Genomic DNA, 18,136 nt, shown 5'->3' with positions numbered 1-18,136 from the left:
AATGTGAACCCCATTAACAACACTCATTTCATTCCGCTTCCAGTTGCTAATCATGAAATATTGCTACTTAAGCTAAACAGAGTCAGTGATAAGTCACTGCATCTTTTCTGTTAAAAGGTCAGTTTCACATAAATGTGCCGGTCCTAGAAAAACAGACATTAAACACTTAAAATTCAAGCAGGGAAGTTGCAAAAGCTTTTGAACTGTAAACTGAGTAAATGGAAAAACCTTTCCATTAGATATGCATTTGTGTTATAACAGCATTGATTTTGACAGTGAAATTTTGTACTACTTCCAGCCAAATGCAAGTGTCAATCACAACACAATTGGCAGAACAATTGTTTTCACTTACGGTGTGCATCACATCTTGTGATTCTTTTGCTCCTGTTTTAATGAGAACATAGTGTGTTATGCATTAAGAAAGCAAAGCACACATACAACTTATCTTCCACTGTTTATTTGTTGGTGACTTTACATGTTTAGAAAAAGAACCCAAGGATTTTTCCTCCTGTGTGTTTCCGTCTGGCCTCCTCGTGGTCCATGATGCCAGCTGAGGTTGTCAAAACAATGAATCTGCAAATATAAAGAGAGACAAAACATCACCAGGCTATCCAAGATGGTGCTGCCCTTTTAATACATTTCGCCCCAGGCAGATGTTTAGATGATTCTGCACTGCATCACTGACATTTGCGAGATCTTAATGTAAACACAAAGCAATGAAAAGGGATAATTTGTGACAAATGTAGGCAAATTTGGGCAAAACGACAATTCAGTTACAAATAATGAACAAAAGTTAAATCAAACATGACTACGAATGGTTGACTAACGCAGATTTTATTTTAATGGCTTACTTGAGTGCAAAAGCCATAATGCTGAAATGTGTCTATTAAAGATAAAAATGAAAATATAGGTGCATAATCCAATTTTTTTAAACATTAAACATGTTTTATATTTAGAGCTTAAAAATGCATAACTCAAAAGATAGTTGAGGCGTATTGTTTTTTTTTTTGCAGTTTGCCTCGTCAGGTGCTCTGACAGATACGCGTTCTGACATACTTGCGGTGCTTAATGTGCAAGACGTGTTTTCCTCAGTGCAGAACTTAAATTTCATAGGCATATTCTCTTATCTGTATATGTTAGAAAGTCTTGTAAATATTTCGATTTTGCTGTCAGGAGTGGACAAGCCTTATGCTAGTCTCTGCTAAACTTCACAGACTACAGTGAATGAGCGCCACCGCAACATTGCAAACCAAACAGATGGAGCGCAATAGAATAGGAGTGCAAATAAGTGTATTCTTATGACACCATATATAAAGGGTGCAGAATTGTCCACATCGCGTTGCAGTAAAAGACCCGAATTGATTATATACTACTGACGTTTCTCTTTCATCGTTCGCCACATACACACTTCTCATGCTAGCGTAAAAAGGTGGAGGGCGTGTGAGAGGCTGTATGCATTGTAACTTAAGTGCACTTAACAGTTTCATGCACTTTTAGTAATTACTAGTGTTTGTTCTAAATTGTCCTGTTGTCTGCTGTGTTTAGACTTAAGTTTTGTTTGATCCATTCAGGAAGTGTACTTTCTTGTAGAAGATAACTTAAAAAGGGAGTACATACAGCTGACTGCTTGTATTCATTGACAAATGTAGCCATATAGTAATATTGAAAAGCGAGGATGCAACGAATCGTGATATCGAATCGAAGACATAATCGTAAATGAACTGAATCGTGAGACCAGTGACGATTCACACACCTAGCATATATGGATTTTTTTTCCAAAAGAGAAATGCAGAAAATAGAGATGTACTGTAAACCGCCATTCTGCCAAAAAATACTGAGAAGATTTTTTCCCCATATTATCCAGCCCCATTTAACGGAGGGGAGAACAATTGCTGCCGTGACTGGTATTCTTAAGATTTTTTTTATAACCGCTACATGGCCTTATCTTATCGTTATAGTGCATATTTACATATATGAATGGCCATTTGAAACATTGTATGTTCTTTATATACAGCAAAAATAGCACGTATTTGCCCGAAATTTTAGCAAGCCGACTATCTAGATAGCACGGTAAATGTTTAAATGCTTGTCAACGAATGTGACACTATATTTTAATAAAAATTAAATGTCTTCAATACATTTTGGCTTTAATATTTCCCCAAGAAATAGGCAAGAATGAGCCTAATGTCCTTCATGATTACCGTTCTTTCCTACAACAAAGCATTGAACTCGAACTCGTAATCATGACTTCACATGCTATCAGAAATTTCGGAAGCATAAGTCTGCTCGGATGCAAACGAAAGTCACAGAGCCTGATACTAGCAGGGTATCTCCACACTTTTTAAAGTCAAATTTAAGGCTTTTTAAGACCTTTTTAAGACCTGAAGAAATCAAAATTAATACCTTACATTAGGGGTGCGCAATATTGACAAAAATATGTCTCGATATTTTCAAAGTTTTGTTAATTAGATCATATTTTACTGATTGTGTTTGTGTACTGGTACCACTGTACTGGTACCACGGCTGGTTTAGGCCTGTTGTTGACAGCTGACTCATGAAGATATTTACATCTTTCATATTCTATCCAGTGGTCAATTCACAGCAGTGACAGAAATTATTTTTTTATTAACGGGCAATATTTGCAACCTTAAATTGATTTTCAGGGACATTTTCACCTATATATGGACTTTTTTTTAAAACTTAGAGGTATGCATCACCTTTTATGTCAAATTCTAACATTCAAATTATATTATATTAGAATAACACAATACCACTGTTACCAGTTAAATTAAATCAAAATTCATCTTTGGAGTGCATTGGTGACAAAGAAGCAGGATCAGAACTGGCATTCATATATTTACACTCCATTTACAATTGCATAAATAAAGCTGAGATTTTTTTTAATTCAATATTTAAATATGAACTGATTTCTAATTGTAACATTTTAATTAATGGGTACTTTAAATGTGAAACTAAAACCGCCAGTAGGTTTTCAAACAGCTGATTCATTCAGGAAAAATTGTTCATTGAATTGTTAAATTGATTCGTTTAAAATGCAGATTTCAGTCCAAAAAAATCATCGCTGTCTGTTGCATTGAGACTGCTACGGTTTCATTTTGAAATTCTCGTCGGCGAAATACAGGGAAAAGAAACAATATTGACAATATTGTTTTATGTAAATCACAATGTTCATTTATTGTTCATGATTTAACTTGTATAAAATAAATATCACATTTGCTATTGTGCATGGGAAAACAGCCCTCTATCGCTGATGTGATATTGTATGATAACAACATAATAGCCTATGATATAAATATGAGACAAACTCATTTAGGGACATACCTAGAACTGCACTGACATCACACAGTGAAAGCAAGCATGAGAGACAAATGCGATTTCAGCTCCCAGTGCCAATGATTACAATATCATAATAGACAATACACATCGCACACCACTACACACAAAGAATGAACTTACAATTGAACTGATATTAACCAACTTTCTCCTCTCCTGCTGTTTCGCGTGCAGGAGACAGACGTAACGCTGGTGCGAATGTGACGCGAAATGTCACGTGAACAAGCAAATCCACAAAGAACGAATAAATAAAAAAGTACGCCAATTAGATAGTTTTCATTTGAAAACATTTAGATGTCGAAGTCAAATTTTCATTAGTAAAAATAAGACTTTAAGACTTAAAGATCCGTGGGGACCCTGACTAGGCTACTATACTATTAAATTTCTAGCTCAAGTTTACTTTGGATCTTTTTTTAAGATAATTGCTAGTTATATGTAGAGTTTTCACAATCAAATAATCATGGAAAATGCTGTAACAGAATTCTAACAATAATGTGACGGCACAAAAAAAGGAATAGTTTATTGTCTACCATTTTGATATTTCATAAATTATGCCATTCCACGTTTGGGTTTAGCAAACAGAGATCAGTATTTGTCAGATATTCACATTCAAGCATTGTTGAATGTGCAGCAAATGGTAAAAATCTAAAAAAAAATCTCTGAAAATTCAGTACACAACTTGACAATTCTAAATAAAATAATCAGAGCTGTTTCTGGGGTGGAAGGTGCTGCAATAGTAGCCACGTATTTTCATTTAGCCTATCATTTTCTTTATTACCTGCGCCTCAGATGCACGGACGAAACAAATGCGCTCATGTGATCTTGCGGCAAGTAATCACACCAAACCACTTTGACGACTTGCTCAGACATTTCAGAACTAAAACAGCATTTGAGATGCTGTGCAACAGGTCGGTCCACTGGTTGATCCAGTTATGCCGTCCCATCGCAGTCACGAGACATTTATGATGCGCATTGAGGAATTTATTATGTAAATGTTTCCATCATAGTTTATGCATACGATTCCTTATCGAAATTTTTTTTTATCCTACTCTAATTAGCGCATACGCTTTTTATGGATAAGTGGATAAGCGCAGTGGATAAGACACATGCCTTTGGTGTGAGAGACCCGGGTTCGAATCCACCGATGTGTCCCTGAGCAAGGCACTTAACCCTAGTTGCTCCAGAGGCGTGCGACCTCTGACATATATAGCAAATGTAAGTCGCTTTGGATAAAAGCGTCAGCTAAATGAATAAATGTAAATGTAAATAAAATTCTTTAAAAAACTAAGCATTTACTCACCCGAACTGTCTGGACGGGAGAAGGTTGTTCTGCCACTTCTCCAGATCCTTCAACTGCACATCGAACCGTGGGCTGATAACACCACACTGCATTACAGATAAAAAGTTCAGAAAAAGTGCTATAACTCTTACTTCATTTACATAAAACACCAGTGGCAAAAGGTAGAGACGATCAGCAAGTAATAAACACATTTATATGATACAGAACCCATAGAAACAATTCAATAAGGCTCATCATTGTGATGTTCTAAAAAATCTCTTTCACATTTTAAAACCAGCAGTGTTTTACTTAACCATGTAGAATAGCCGGGTCTATATTCACAATTTCTCCTACCATATTGCTTAAATATAGTAACAGTGATGATGCAAAACACCTATTTACCTAGTTGCTGTCCATTTCACTGGGCAGAAACCATAGACAACTAACCTTGGCACAGGGTGCAATAGTGCCAACATGTCAGGGACTACAACGTCTTACAGAAAAAGGCACTTAACGAATTCACTAACGGTTTATGAAAAATTACTATTATTTTCATTCCATTTAGTAGAACCAATTGCTTATTGGGTTGGGTACCGAACTCTATACTTTTAAGGGCACCGACCGAATTACGTTGGTACTACTGGGTTCCGATTCACATTAAATCAATCAGTGCCAAATTTCTGTACCTGAGAACGCATCTGGGCGAGTGTAAGACTTTAAATATGAATCCTGCATGTTCTGCGTGTCTGTGTGATTGAATGACGCAGACATGCCGTTTCATTTAACACACACAGACACACAGAAGCACGCTCGGCTGTTTTCAGCCTCTGCAGTCTCACAATATGAGGACATGAATGCATGAACATCTCCAGAGCCACTCAGCATTTTAGTTTCATTTAAGAAAAACTATCGTCATATATTAAAACACATGGAAACTCAACGGTCTTCACAGCAACCTGTCAAAATAAAAGTTCGGTTTAACTTGACAAATGTATTGCTGTTGTACAGTTGAACTTAGATACGTCTCAATGTAATGATAATACTAACACATGATAATAAATTATCAAAACTAAGGAATATTCAGAATTGTTTCTCCATGTCTTAATTTTAACAGTATAATGCTCAGTTGTGCAGCATGTTTGACAAAAGTTTGTTTAATTTCATATGATTGAAATAAATTACATTCGTCTTCATTTGATTACCAGAAAATTACCAAACTTATTGTGGAAAACAAAACATTTCATAGATTTTTTTTTTTTATTATTATTAAAATGTTTATGAACATACAAACATCACAGACAATGGCAGAAAGCGACCAAGGCACCTCCGGCATGTCAATAACACTTCAATAACTGTAAAGACGCATTTATAGTTGTTTATAGAAGTAAACATGCCTAAAGTACCGAAAGAAGGTACCGCTGGGTACCAGCACCGAATTTCATGTAACGTTACCGATGAGAACGGTACACAACCCTACCAATAAAGCACTCCATGTGTTATACTGTGAATATAGTAGATTGTGGTCTCTCCAAGCAAGAAAGCATTAAAGTTGTCACAAAACATGCAACACAGTACTGCAAGGCTCTCATTCTCAATGTCGTAATTCTAGACATTTGTGACCATCTAGTGAAGGCTTATTAAACCACACTTACCTTGTTCAACCTCCCTGTGAGATTGACAACAATTTTCCCAGCTCGGTGATCATCAATGATCTCAAATTCTCCAATATAACCTGCAAAGATCACAACCAGCTTGAGCAGCTTGTTTCATGAGATATAACATCAGAATCTGCTTTGAAAGGATCCTGAACTAACTCACCATGCTTCATCATCACAGTAAGAAAGCGCACTATAACTTTAGAGCAGGGCCTGATGAGAACCTGGCGTTTCCCACGTTTCTCAGCATTGTTGATGCTTTTCAGCGCATCCGCGAGAACGTTCATGCGCACCATGATGCCTGTGGAGACAAAAAAAAAGTCTAACTTAGCCGATATTCAGTTTATATATACATTAAGTTAAACAGCCTTATCCTCATAGCCACTGTCACGAACCAAACCTCTACTTTAAAATCCAGGTACACATTGACAAAGCAGGTTAAAGACAAAACGACCATTTTTGGTTCGTTATATAGTTATGTGAAAACTATATACAATTTTCTCCGTTACGATGCGCAATGCTTAACGTTTTGGTAATGGGTGAATTAGTTAGCAAATTAAGCTACCTTGGTTTGTCCCCACAATAAACCTTTCTACTTAAATACAGCATACATTTGTGATTAGAAACAAGGTACCGGACTGCATGGGGACTTTGGTTTGGCTCGGGATATTACTGTCTGTCCCGTAGAAACATGGGCAGAGGCACTACTGAATGGTGGAGGATGGCGAATCATGAATATCAGGGAAATATATGCGTTTATATAGCCACGATTGACCAAATGACTCAAAAATCTGGCATTTAGGCTGCTCATAAACACATATTTCAGTCTAGCTGTTGTTGATACACAACGATGTCCGTGATTTTAAACAGATTATTCAAGCATTGTAGGAATCCTGAACCTTACCAGTTCTGCAATATGGCGGAAAGAGGAAGGAAGAGGGGCGCGCGGTGCAATTTGGGAAAATATGTACTCTCGCGAGAGCACAGAAGGATAGTCTGCATGTTTAATCATCTAAACGGTACTGCCACCTAACTGTCTGGAGCGCCTCTTTAACAAACGTGTTTAACTCAACTGAACAGAATATTTTCATAATTGTCTTGTTTGGTTTTTCTCTTCATAGTCAATACTTGTTGAAATCTTATATGCACTAGTATTCATCTTTTTTAGAAAATTGTCTGTACTATTAATGTTCTGATATTTAAGCTAGTGCTTAACTATACGATCGTGATCAAAAGTTTACACCTTGCAGAATCTGCAAAATGTTAACTATTTAACCAAAATAAGAGGGATCATACAAAATTCATTGTATTTTTTATTTTGTACTGTCCTGAATAAGATTTTTACATAAAATATGTTTACCTATAGTCCACAAGAAGTCAAACTGCCAAGTGTTCTTCAGAAAAACCCTCCAGGTCCCACAAATTCTTGGATTTTCCTGCATGTTTTGCATATTTGAACCCTTTCCAGCAGTGACTGTTTGATTTTGAGATCCATCTTTTCACTCTGAGGGACTCAAACACAACTATTAAAAAAGTTTCAAACATTCACTAATGCTCCATGAAACAAAATGCATTAAGAGCATGGGGGTGAAAACCTTTTGAATTTGAAGATCAAGGTAAATTGTACTTATTTTGTTTTCTGGGACACATGTAAGTGTCTTCTGCTTCCGAAGGTCAGCACTTAATGAAAAAAATATGACCTTTAAACAAAATAGGAAATATTTGGACATTTTGTAAAATATCTTATTCAGGACAGAACTAAATAGAAAATAACGAATTTTCTATGACCCCTTTCATTTTGTAGATGCTGCAAGGTGTATGCAAACTTTACATATATATATAAATACATAGCCTATATATATATATATATATATATATATATATATATATATATTTTTTTTTTTTTTTCATATTTATATGTGTGTAAGAATTTAAAAAATGCCCTTGAAATCAAATAGTTACCCCTCTGAAGTTGACAAATTGATCTCAGCAGCATTTTTACATTTAATTTTTTTGCCTTGATATTTTCTATGGTCCATTTTTTCTGCCATCTACTAGATGTTGGAAAAACTAAACAAACAATAAAAGCAGACCAAACACAATCCATGCACATTGTTTATTCTGTTGATCATTTCAGATAATGCTTTAAAATCTCAACAGACCGTGCTATTATTTTGTATAGCAGTACAAAAATAAACCAGTCACTTAAATGTTAATGTCAGAGGAAGCATAGTTTGGGCCATATAATGTTTGATAGATGGCTTTAAGTGCCACACATTAGACCACAAATCTGTCTGGTCTATGGTGCATGTCCATTTTGCTGGTTCTTCAGTAAGAGATCCATGTAAGCGCCATCTATCAGATCCTCCTGCTTCACTCCCAGCTCCAGCATCAGCTGGTTTGCAATGGTCACTCCTTCTTCTCTATTCTGGTGTTCTTTCATCACCACCTCAAGCTCCATGAAGTCCCCCAGGCCCTCCACAGAATCAACATGCACCCTGGTCTGCCCCACCATGTACAGCCTCCTCTCTTTCTTCACCTGCCCCACTTGCCCCAGTGCATCCGTCAGAACCTTGACAAGCCCCTGTGGGTCGCTGGTAGGGGTTATGGAGTAGTTTGACAGCTTGGGTCCTTCTGTATCTGGCCTCTCATAGAAGATCAACTGCCCTGCCCCATTCTGTAAGTCCCTGAGTTTCAGCCGTCCTGCGGGCACTTTGAAAAACGTGTCCTGCTGACGGATCACAGTCCCATCTGTACCGCTCAGCTCCTTTGCACGCTGCGTGAGGTAACGCAGGTCACGCAAAACGGCTTTTATTTCTACATTTGACGGCATGTTCACAAAAAAAAGCTTATTACAATTCGTGTGCTGCAGTAGATCCAGGAGCTCTTGTTGCTTTGGCGCGCTTACACACTAAACTTTAAAGCGCATGTGTGGTAGTTGGTGACGCGTGACGCCATTGATTCCTCCAAGTGATTCGAATCTTTTGAATCAGTTCACGAAGAAGAACAAATCCGAAACTTTAGTCATTCGTTAAAAACTCGGTCCATTTAAAAAGTCAACCTAAAAACGTCTTGTTGTACTTTATTACAATTATTAATAATCATTAAGATAATATTTAAATATCATAAACGCTTCCCTCACAAAATGACTACAAAGCACACCAATTGGTCAAGCTAGGCAACTATAAAAAAAAGACTAATAATAGCCTAAATAAAATTTTAATAATGTGGTCATCAGTAGTATACAATTCTTCCATTCCCTTTCTTATCTTAATATGACTTGACGAAATAAACACAAATTGACCCGAATGAACCGGTATTTGTTCAGTGAAAGGAGCGTGTCCATACATTCATATGTTTTGTACTATAATAAGTATTTGAAGGTAGGATGAAAGTCTCTATTTGATATCTATGGAAAATATGAGCTCAGGTGACGAGAACGATTCGTTCACTTACAAGATTCATCCAAAAACGCCAATACTGCGCATGCGTTCAGTTCACAAGTATAGCTTTCCCACTGCTGTGGCTGAAGTCAAATGTCACGGAGAACTCATATGGATTTCTAAACAAAATATTTACACGGCTTTAATGTATTGACATTTTTAGGAAAACTGAAATTATTTTAGCTATCGGAATAGCACGTAATCTGTAGTGTCGCTAGTCTTCTTTGCTTTGCAGACATGTTTACATCCCAGACCTCTTCCTTCCAGGAGTCCATCGACGTGGATGAGAGGGATGTGGACTTCGACAACGAAGAGATCGCCGGATTCAGCCAGAAGATACAACAGATTAACAGCTATTATGCAATATACTATTACCAAAACACAAGGTACCGTGGTTTTCACTTAACGTTAACTTGTTACTAGCCACGAGATAGTGACTTTGTGCCAAGACAAAATGCTAGTTGTTTTAGAAATTTTTAGCTTTTTTATGCCTCATATTAAGTATTTGAGATTTATGCATGTGTAGTTAGGTCTAGCCAATTTTGCTTCTTCTCTACGTGTATGAGTTTAAATTCACTATTTTTGTGCTTAGGAATTAAGAGTTGCATGACATGAATTGCAATGTCTTCTCTTGGCAGCATAATAGTGAGTCAGTCTTATGAAATCAAATGATTGTATCATGGATGAGTTATACACAGTATATGGACCCTAATATGTATATAAGACATTGTAAAACACCACACATGAACATGTAGGCCATTTATAACCTGGTAGATCTTAACATATTAATGCTTATAAAATATTAAATGCATTATCAAACTACCCAGATCTGAGGCTTCTGGAGAAAGTGTGGCCTGGAGCCAGAGGAGATCAGACTCAACCACAAGTCAGGATGACTTTAGGTAAAGAGGGATCCATCCATCATCTCTCAGTCATCGCAGTCCAGTGGCTTTCAATGTTGTGATGGAAGAAAAATCATGGCTTTAGTCAAAAAATGCACACAGGATTCTGCGTCTGGCTTTTCATCATGTTGACTTGTCCATCTCATTCATAACCATTGAACTAATCTGTCTAACGGCAAACTCTTTAGTATGTATCTCTGCTAGGTGCCGTTGGTGATTCTGTGAACATCTATGCTTCATTAACTGCTTGTCTGTCCGCTTGTTCACTTTGCCCTTCCATGTTGATATTATAATTTTTTAACACATATTTTTTCACTTTTAAAGTCTCATCCTGCTGGAAGACAGCTTGCCATCTGATGCGGAACCAGAACTACGAAGCTACATCTCCCGCAGGCTGAGCAAGGGCGCTTTGCTAGGGGGTATGGGTAACATTGCCACCGTGGAACTAAGGTACATCATATTAGTGTTGTTATTGTTAACTAACACTATAAAAAAATGTTTTAGGCAAGGCGAGTTTATTTATATAGCACATTTCATACAAAATGGTAATTCAAAGTGCTTTACATAGAAGATTAAAATAATCAAAAGAAATCCGAATAATTAAACCAGTTTAGAATAAAAAATAAAATAAAACACAGTACATACAGTCGGACAAACAGTGGCACAGTGCTCATTCAGTAAATGCACAGCTAAACAGATGTGTTTTGAGTTTGGATTTGAATGTGACTACTGTAGGAGCACATCTGATCTCTTCTGGAAGCTGGTTCCAGCTGCGTTTTAGTTTTAGTTAATTGTAATGAAGCTGAAATAAAATACATGTAAAACTTTAACTTTTAAAACGTAGAAATGTAAATTAATTTTAAATGAAAATTAGACATATTGGTTTGGCTACTAACTGAAATAAGTTGAAGATGAAGTACTAAAATTACTAGTTTTTTATTATCCTATGCACAAATAAATATCCAGAACCATAGCTCATTGTCATTCAGTATAATATCACCATGTATTTTCTTTCTTAACTGATTCAATCATTGTTGGTGTTCAAGCATCCCTGAGCAAGCGGTGGGCTGTTACTGCTGTTTGCTGGAGCAAGAGAAATCTCCGGAACAGCCTGAGGCCGATGGCAACGGCTGGGTGGTGTGTCTTCTCGGAGGATCGGAGAAGGGCCTGAATCTATATCCTCAAATCACAAATGACTGACCATGATGTACCCATGAAACAAAAGTTTGTTTCTTTGAAACAAAAAATTGTCTTTTCTTTTCCATTGTTCCGTATAACCGAGTGAAACGGCTTCTCAAACAATTAGAAAAATGTGGAATTGATTGTATGGTTGTAGTTTGCTATTGCTATGATGTCATGTGAGTGACAGATTGTCCCGTCCTCGCGCCAGTAAACACAGAGTAGAGGTGTCACTGCAATCTGAGGGAGGGGAAGTTGTTTTGATTAAAGATTATGAGGGCACATGAATAAAATAAAAGATATGCATGCACGGAATAATTATTTAGAATAATAAACTGCGATATTCCTTAAAAAGAATTGTGCATTTTAATTTCATGGTGACTTTAAACTGAAAAAAAAAAGCAGCATTGTGCATTTTTCCATTGCATTCAAATACTGTTCTCTCTTAATAGGATAACTAATTTGACTTAACCATATAAACATTCAGAATTGAGCTGGACAAGTACGTCCAGGGTCTGCAGGGCTGTTTGACTCCAGAGGTGAGGACAATTTTCTTTTTTCAGAAACAATAGACATAACGTACATGTTGAAATCGGTCTGTTTTGTTGAAGTTATAAATCTGCTGGCACACTGCCTTTGATATTCATTTGCTGTAAACATTGTTGGTAACCTCTTGTTACAGATGCATAACTTGGAGACAGATGTCAGGCCCTACCTGAACCAGTGGTATGAAGAGTCAGTAATGCACATTCACAGAGTGGTTCAGCTGTTGCAGGCGAACGTCGGGTACCTTCTGCATGCTGTAAGAAACCACTGCTGTCTAGATCATATACGCTTTACGCCTGAAAACAATAATATACTGTATTAAGTGAAATGGTAAATTAGCGTAACATTACGTCTCTGCTGCAGGCTTTGAGTCACAAGCTTGTAGAGGTCACAGGGACGGATGAGAAGACAAAAGCAGATGTAGCAAGGTGAGCAGAACAAAGTTCTTTTTACGCTGTACTCTTGCAGTTTAAGTACTGAAAGTTATTGCAGCTTGATCAATTTGTGTTGAATAGATTCATCAAAGCAGCAAGCCTGCAGGGTCTAGTGCAGGAAGACACCACTACAGCCTCCCTCTGTAAGGCCATGTCAGAGGACTCTCACACCAACCTGATCATCAACTGCTCAACGAGCCCTCCCACACTAACCAATGAAGGTCAGTTGGAGCATCATCATCATCATAAGCCACTAAATATACAGGCTTTCTCCTTTCATGTTATTTTGATAATGTTGTGTTGTTATTTTAACCTCTGCAGTCAGCAACCGGTTCTGTGACGACTGGATCCAGGCCTTCCTCAATGCTGCTGAGCGCTTTAACCCTTTCCTCCTCCGTCAGATCCTGGAGAACTTTAAACTTAAGGTTAATGTGGTGTTCACTCATTTTTGTTGCTTGCTCAATTTACTTGATTCAAATTTAATAATAAATATTTATTAATAAATTCATATTACAGAAGTTGACTTAAAATACATTTGTGTTAGGAGCACATCAATAATTTTCATTGGCTTTAAAGCAACACTATGTCGTTTTTGCTCTTTTTGCTCTCGGGGTCCCCCTACAGTTGGGAAACAGTATTGTCTTCTACTATTGTCGTAAAATCTGTCATGGTTACCCCAGGCGATACACGTGTGCATTTGTTGACAAGCCGATACTGTCTTGAGTTCTCGCGGGCAGACTGCCAGCGTTGCGTGTGAAATGTCTTCATCCCAGGTACATTGGCATATATTTCAGCATGTCATATGAATATCATTTCATGGGTTTTATTTTTTTCAAACGTCAAAAGATCGCGTAGCTCACGTTTACAAGACAGCGTCATTATAGAAGCCTATGTCTACTGTTTTACATAACAGATATGCTAATTCAATTCAATGTTTGTGTGGTAGGTAATAGCCATATATCGTCAATATTATAATATCAAGCTACCATAGATGAATCTGCAAATTTGAATATCGATTTGCATTATAGCCAGAGGCAAGACACTTTCACCAGAAAAATAAATACACAAACATATCAGCCTGCAGACATTAGGATAGTTATCCTGAAAGATTATTTATTATAACCATCGTAAACTACCATGTTAGTGTAGCTTGTGACATGGTGTATGTTACTGAAAGAACAAGCAGAGAGAGCCGGTCGCGCGCGCGCACACTCTCACCGTCTTCAAACTGTCTGGCTCTCCCTCCAATAGTGATCCTCGTCCGGTCTTTTAATTTGTCACTCTCCCTTTTTCTTCTTTTAGTCTCCTCTGACAAAACCTTTGCCTTCCTCCTTTTAGTTGTTGCTTCGGTCATGACGACAACATACAAACGGGTATCAAACGCTAGTTGGGCTCTCACGTCAGAATCTGAGGAAGTGGGGGAAGTGACGTATGCCGTAAACCAGTCGAATTTTGTAGTTTTTTTTGTGCTCGGGTTCCTACCCGAAACCCGAAGTTACATAGTGCCAGTAAAAGCGATACAGACACTGTCAGGCTATGGCAGACGTGTCATTCAACCTATTGTAAGTCCATGTACCATCACAAGGGTCTTGGAAATATATAATGAAGGTTGAAAAACTACAGTGTTACTTTAACCAAGAATTGCTGAAAAGGTTACATTTAGCATGCTAACATGCTATTGGTAGCAAATAGTTAAAGGGATAGCCCACCAAAGTTGAAAATTCTGTCATTATATACTCACCCTCATGTCATTCCAAAACCTTTCTTCTCCTGAACACAAAAGAAGATATTTTGAAGAATGTTGATAACTAAACAGCTTCAGTTCCCATTGAAACTATATTTTTTGTCTATAAAATGGAAGTCAGTGGGATCCAAAACCGTCTGGTTACCAACTATTCTTCAAAATATCTTTTGTGTTCCGCGTACGAAAGGAAGTCATACAGGGTGAGTAAATGATGACAGAATTTTTGGGTTGACTATCCCTTTAAAAGCAGGAGATTTATTTGAGTTATTCTAATTTTATTTGGGTCAAAGAATATTTTTTAAACTTTATATTGGTAACCTATACACTCTTCTGTCTGGTTTTCAGATCTCGCATAAGACTTGTAATTACTCATTTGTTTCTGGTAACCCTCTGCAATCTGCAGTTTGATATAATTATTAATATCTAAAACTAGTTTGTTGTAAACATTTGCTCGCCGTATAGTATGTTAAATGTAATTTAATACATTAGAAAATGAATTATTACATTTTTAATAGTATTAAAAATCCTATTCCAACGTACTTGGTTAAAGCCTGCTTACCTTCTCTATCTTCTTTAATTACTGATTTCATACACTCTTCACTTATTTCTGGTATTGTTTTGTATCAACTGAAAACTGCTGTGATAACTCCTATACTTAAGAAACCGGGGGGTGATTCAAGTAACTTTGATAATTTTCGCCCCATTTCAAATCTCACGTTTCTTTCTAAAATATTGGAAAGGTTTGTTGCAGCCCAAGTCCAAAATCATCTTTCTCATAATGGTCTGTGTGAGCAATTTCAGTCTGGGTTTTTCAATTTCAATCTACTCACTAATCTGCTCCTAATGTGTGTGCACTTACTTGGATGGGTTAAATGCAGAGGTCAAATTCCAAGTATGGGTTACCATACTTGGCCATCACGTGTCACTTTCACTTGTCCTTATCATAGTGTTGAGACCGCATTAGTTAAGATCTGTGATGACTTCTTGTTAGCTGCTGACTTTTATCTATACTAATTCTGCTCGATTTAAGTGCAGCATTTGATACTATCTTGCTCTTGACTTGGTTTCGATCGTACTTTACGGGTCATACTCTGTACAGTTGAAGCAGTTTTGTTCAAAGCCTTCGTGAATCGTGTGTCAATACAGGTGTCCCACAGGGCTCAGAATTGGATCCTCTTTTATTTATTATTTATCTTTTACCCCTTGGTGATATTTTTAGAAAATTTGGTATTCAATTCCACTGCTATGCCGACGACACCCAACTTTACCTGTCTTCCAAACCTACCTCTACTTTTCCTCCATCTGTCCTCTCAGATTGTTTAGCAGAGATTAAAGAATGGTTTACTTCAGATCTTCTTAAACTTAACAGCAGTAAAACGGAAATTCTTCTTGTTGGCTCAAAAACCAATCTGATGAAATCCACATGTTCACATTCCACATTCTTCTTACTTACAAGGCACTCAACAATCTTGCCCCTTCATACTTATCTGACCTTCTTCATATTTACACTCCTACTCGGACTTTAAGTTCATCTTCTTCACTCACACTTGTTCTCCCTCGAACTCGCACTACTTCCATGGGGTCCCGAGCCTTTAGTCATGCAGGTCCTTATTTATGGAGCCTGCTACCAAAAGATGTGCGAAACCGTGAAAGTCTTCGTGTTTTTAAATGTCGCCTTAAGACCGTCTTTTTCGGCAGGTTTTTATGAGATTAATTTTACATTTTAATACTGGTATCCAGGTTGTTATAATGAGCATTTGTTGATTGTTTTATTGTGTTTGTAAGGTGTCCTTGAGTGTCATGTAAGGCACCTATAAATAAAATGTATAATAATAATTTAAAAAAAATTATAAACTTAAATTTAAAAAGTATTTCAAGTATTAACTAATAATAATTACTAATCAGCTAAATTATTAAATTAACAAAAATTCTGTATAATATCTGTATATTACCGAACCTGATTTAAGAGGGATCATATTCAGAAATGGCAATTACATCATTATGGCTGTCTTCAACATGCACATTGTTTCTCCATGCAGGCCATCCAGGACATGAACAACCTGAAGCGCTTCATCCGTCAGGCTGAAATGAGCCACTACGCTCTGTTCCGCTGCTGTCTGTTCCTGCAAAGCTGTGGGAACGGGGACGTGCTGCTGCAGAACGCACGTGCCGAGCACAGCAGCTTTCCCGAGGCCTGTGGAATCATAAACGTGCTGGAGGAGTTCCTCGGTGAGCAGGCGCAGGGCACGCTGTACTGACACCTCCCCGTCTGCAGGGGGACACAGTTTCAGACACTTACCTATCTGAGAGCAATTTGAAAGGAGTTACCCCTGAATTGCTATTCAGCCACCATAATCATAGCAAGTGTGTTCTGCATTTTTGTGCCCCTGAAAACACTAAATAATATCCATCTTTTTGTCTGTTTTGAGGTTCAACAGCAAAGATTGAAAAAGATTTTGGTATGATGTGCTGCTGTATGTTGTTTTGGGTGCTTAAAAATTATAATCTGAATAGACCCTATAAAATGGGTCAATGAAAAATTAATGTGATTAAACTTTATTTAAATTATTTCTTCTTAATGTGTATATGTGTTAACACAATCGTGTTTAAATGTGATTCTAGGGTGTAGTCTCAGCTGTGAAGCAGTCATTGTTTAGATTTTAAAACAAGTGTTCAGCAGACCGCACTATACATTACAAGAAGCTAATCACGTAATCATGAAGCTCTCCACAAGCTCATAGCCAATTATCACTCCACTCCATTTCAGTAGAAAAATGACTGTGACCTGCATAATGCATTGCCTGCTTTATTTTATTTTTAGATAAGTGCATAATTTGATGGTTTGATATTCCTTTTTGTTCTTGTTTGCTGTTTCATAACCTCTGATAATCATAAATTCAGAAATTGGATGTAAATGTAATGGCCGAAATAACAGGTCTAAAAACATATACCTTAAACATGTGTGTGTATATATATATATATATATAATAGGCAACAGCTCTAAGTGGCATTAATGCATATAATTATCATGTGTGGTAGGGTTCCCCCTCTTGTTCAGATTTGACATGACTGTACTGTGAAAAATTTGTTCCAGGAACATTTCATTTGTGTGAATTTGTAAATTAAAGAAATGTATAACACTGTGGATTGAGTTACTGTTTCTGTGTTTTCACTGTTATACGGTAGGGGCACTATGACGTTTTCTGAAAGAGTACTGAATCTCCTGATAAAAACACAGGCAAAAAAGAAGCAGGAATAAATGGACTGTGAATCTTTGGGGTTGTTGATGGGGTGCTTCTCAATACTAACACACAATATCCTCCAGCCCATGACCCGGAAAACAATCGAATTCAGTCATCTTGAAGGACATCTCAATACTCTGGGTGCTTCTCAATATCCCTCCTCGTCTCCTCGCTCCTCTGTCCTCCATCCTATGACCCGGAAACCAATCAAGCACAGCCATCTTGAAGGACATCTCAATTCTCTAATTGCACCGCGAGGAGTCGAGGAACGAGGAGTGAGGAGGCTTTCAGAGGAGTCATGAGCGAGGATACACAGGTGTATCCTATGCGGAAGTGTTTTATTGACTAAACGTGACGC

General features: G+C 37.3%; 2 protein-coding genes across 3 annotated transcripts; one reads left to right on the top strand and one right to left on the bottom strand.

The window, feature by feature from the left end:
• Positions 1-441: 441 nt before the first annotated feature.
• Positions 442-7,292, bottom strand: rps15a (ribosomal protein S15a). Its single transcript, XM_077212472.1, has 5 exons — positions 7,193-7,292; positions 6,452-6,589; positions 6,286-6,365; positions 4,655-4,740; positions 442-573 (listed from the first exon to the last, which is right to left on the bottom strand). Exons 2-5 carry the CDS (start codon positions 6,582-6,584, stop codon positions 480-482), a joined length of 393 nt encoding a protein of 130 aa, XP_077068587.1. The 5' UTR covers positions 6,585-6,589; positions 7,193-7,292; the 3' UTR covers positions 442-479.
• Positions 7,293-9,767: 2,475 nt separating this feature from the next.
• Positions 9,768-17,681, top strand: cunh17orf75 (chromosome unknown C17orf75 homolog). Of its 2 annotated transcripts, XM_077212470.1 has the most exons (10): positions 9,768-10,117; positions 10,559-10,633; positions 10,958-11,083; positions 11,680-11,808; positions 12,294-12,351; positions 12,495-12,614; positions 12,722-12,786; positions 12,874-13,013; positions 13,114-13,217; positions 16,576-17,681. In XM_077212470.1, the coding sequence occupies exons 1-10, from the start codon at positions 9,969-9,971 to the stop codon at positions 16,792-16,794; spliced, it is 1,185 nt and encodes a 394-aa protein (XP_077068585.1). In that variant the 5' UTR covers positions 9,768-9,968; the 3' UTR covers positions 16,795-17,681. The 2 variants fall into 2 exon arrangements, with proteins under 2 accessions (XP_077068585.1, XP_077068586.1); XM_077212471.1 differs by lacking the exon at positions 10,559-10,633 and having other exon boundaries at positions 9,790-10,117.
• The last annotated feature ends 455 nt before the right edge of the window (positions 17,682-18,136 follow it).

The sequence above is a fragment of the Siphateles boraxobius genome, unplaced genomic scaffold (assembly GCF_051911475.1).
Source record: "Siphateles boraxobius isolate OS27281-9 unplaced genomic scaffold, OSU_SipBor_1 66, whole genome shotgun sequence".
Lineage (NCBI taxonomy): Eukaryota > Metazoa > Chordata > Actinopteri > Cypriniformes > Leuciscidae > Siphateles > Siphateles boraxobius.
This window is presented reverse-complemented; position numbering and strand designations above follow the sequence as displayed.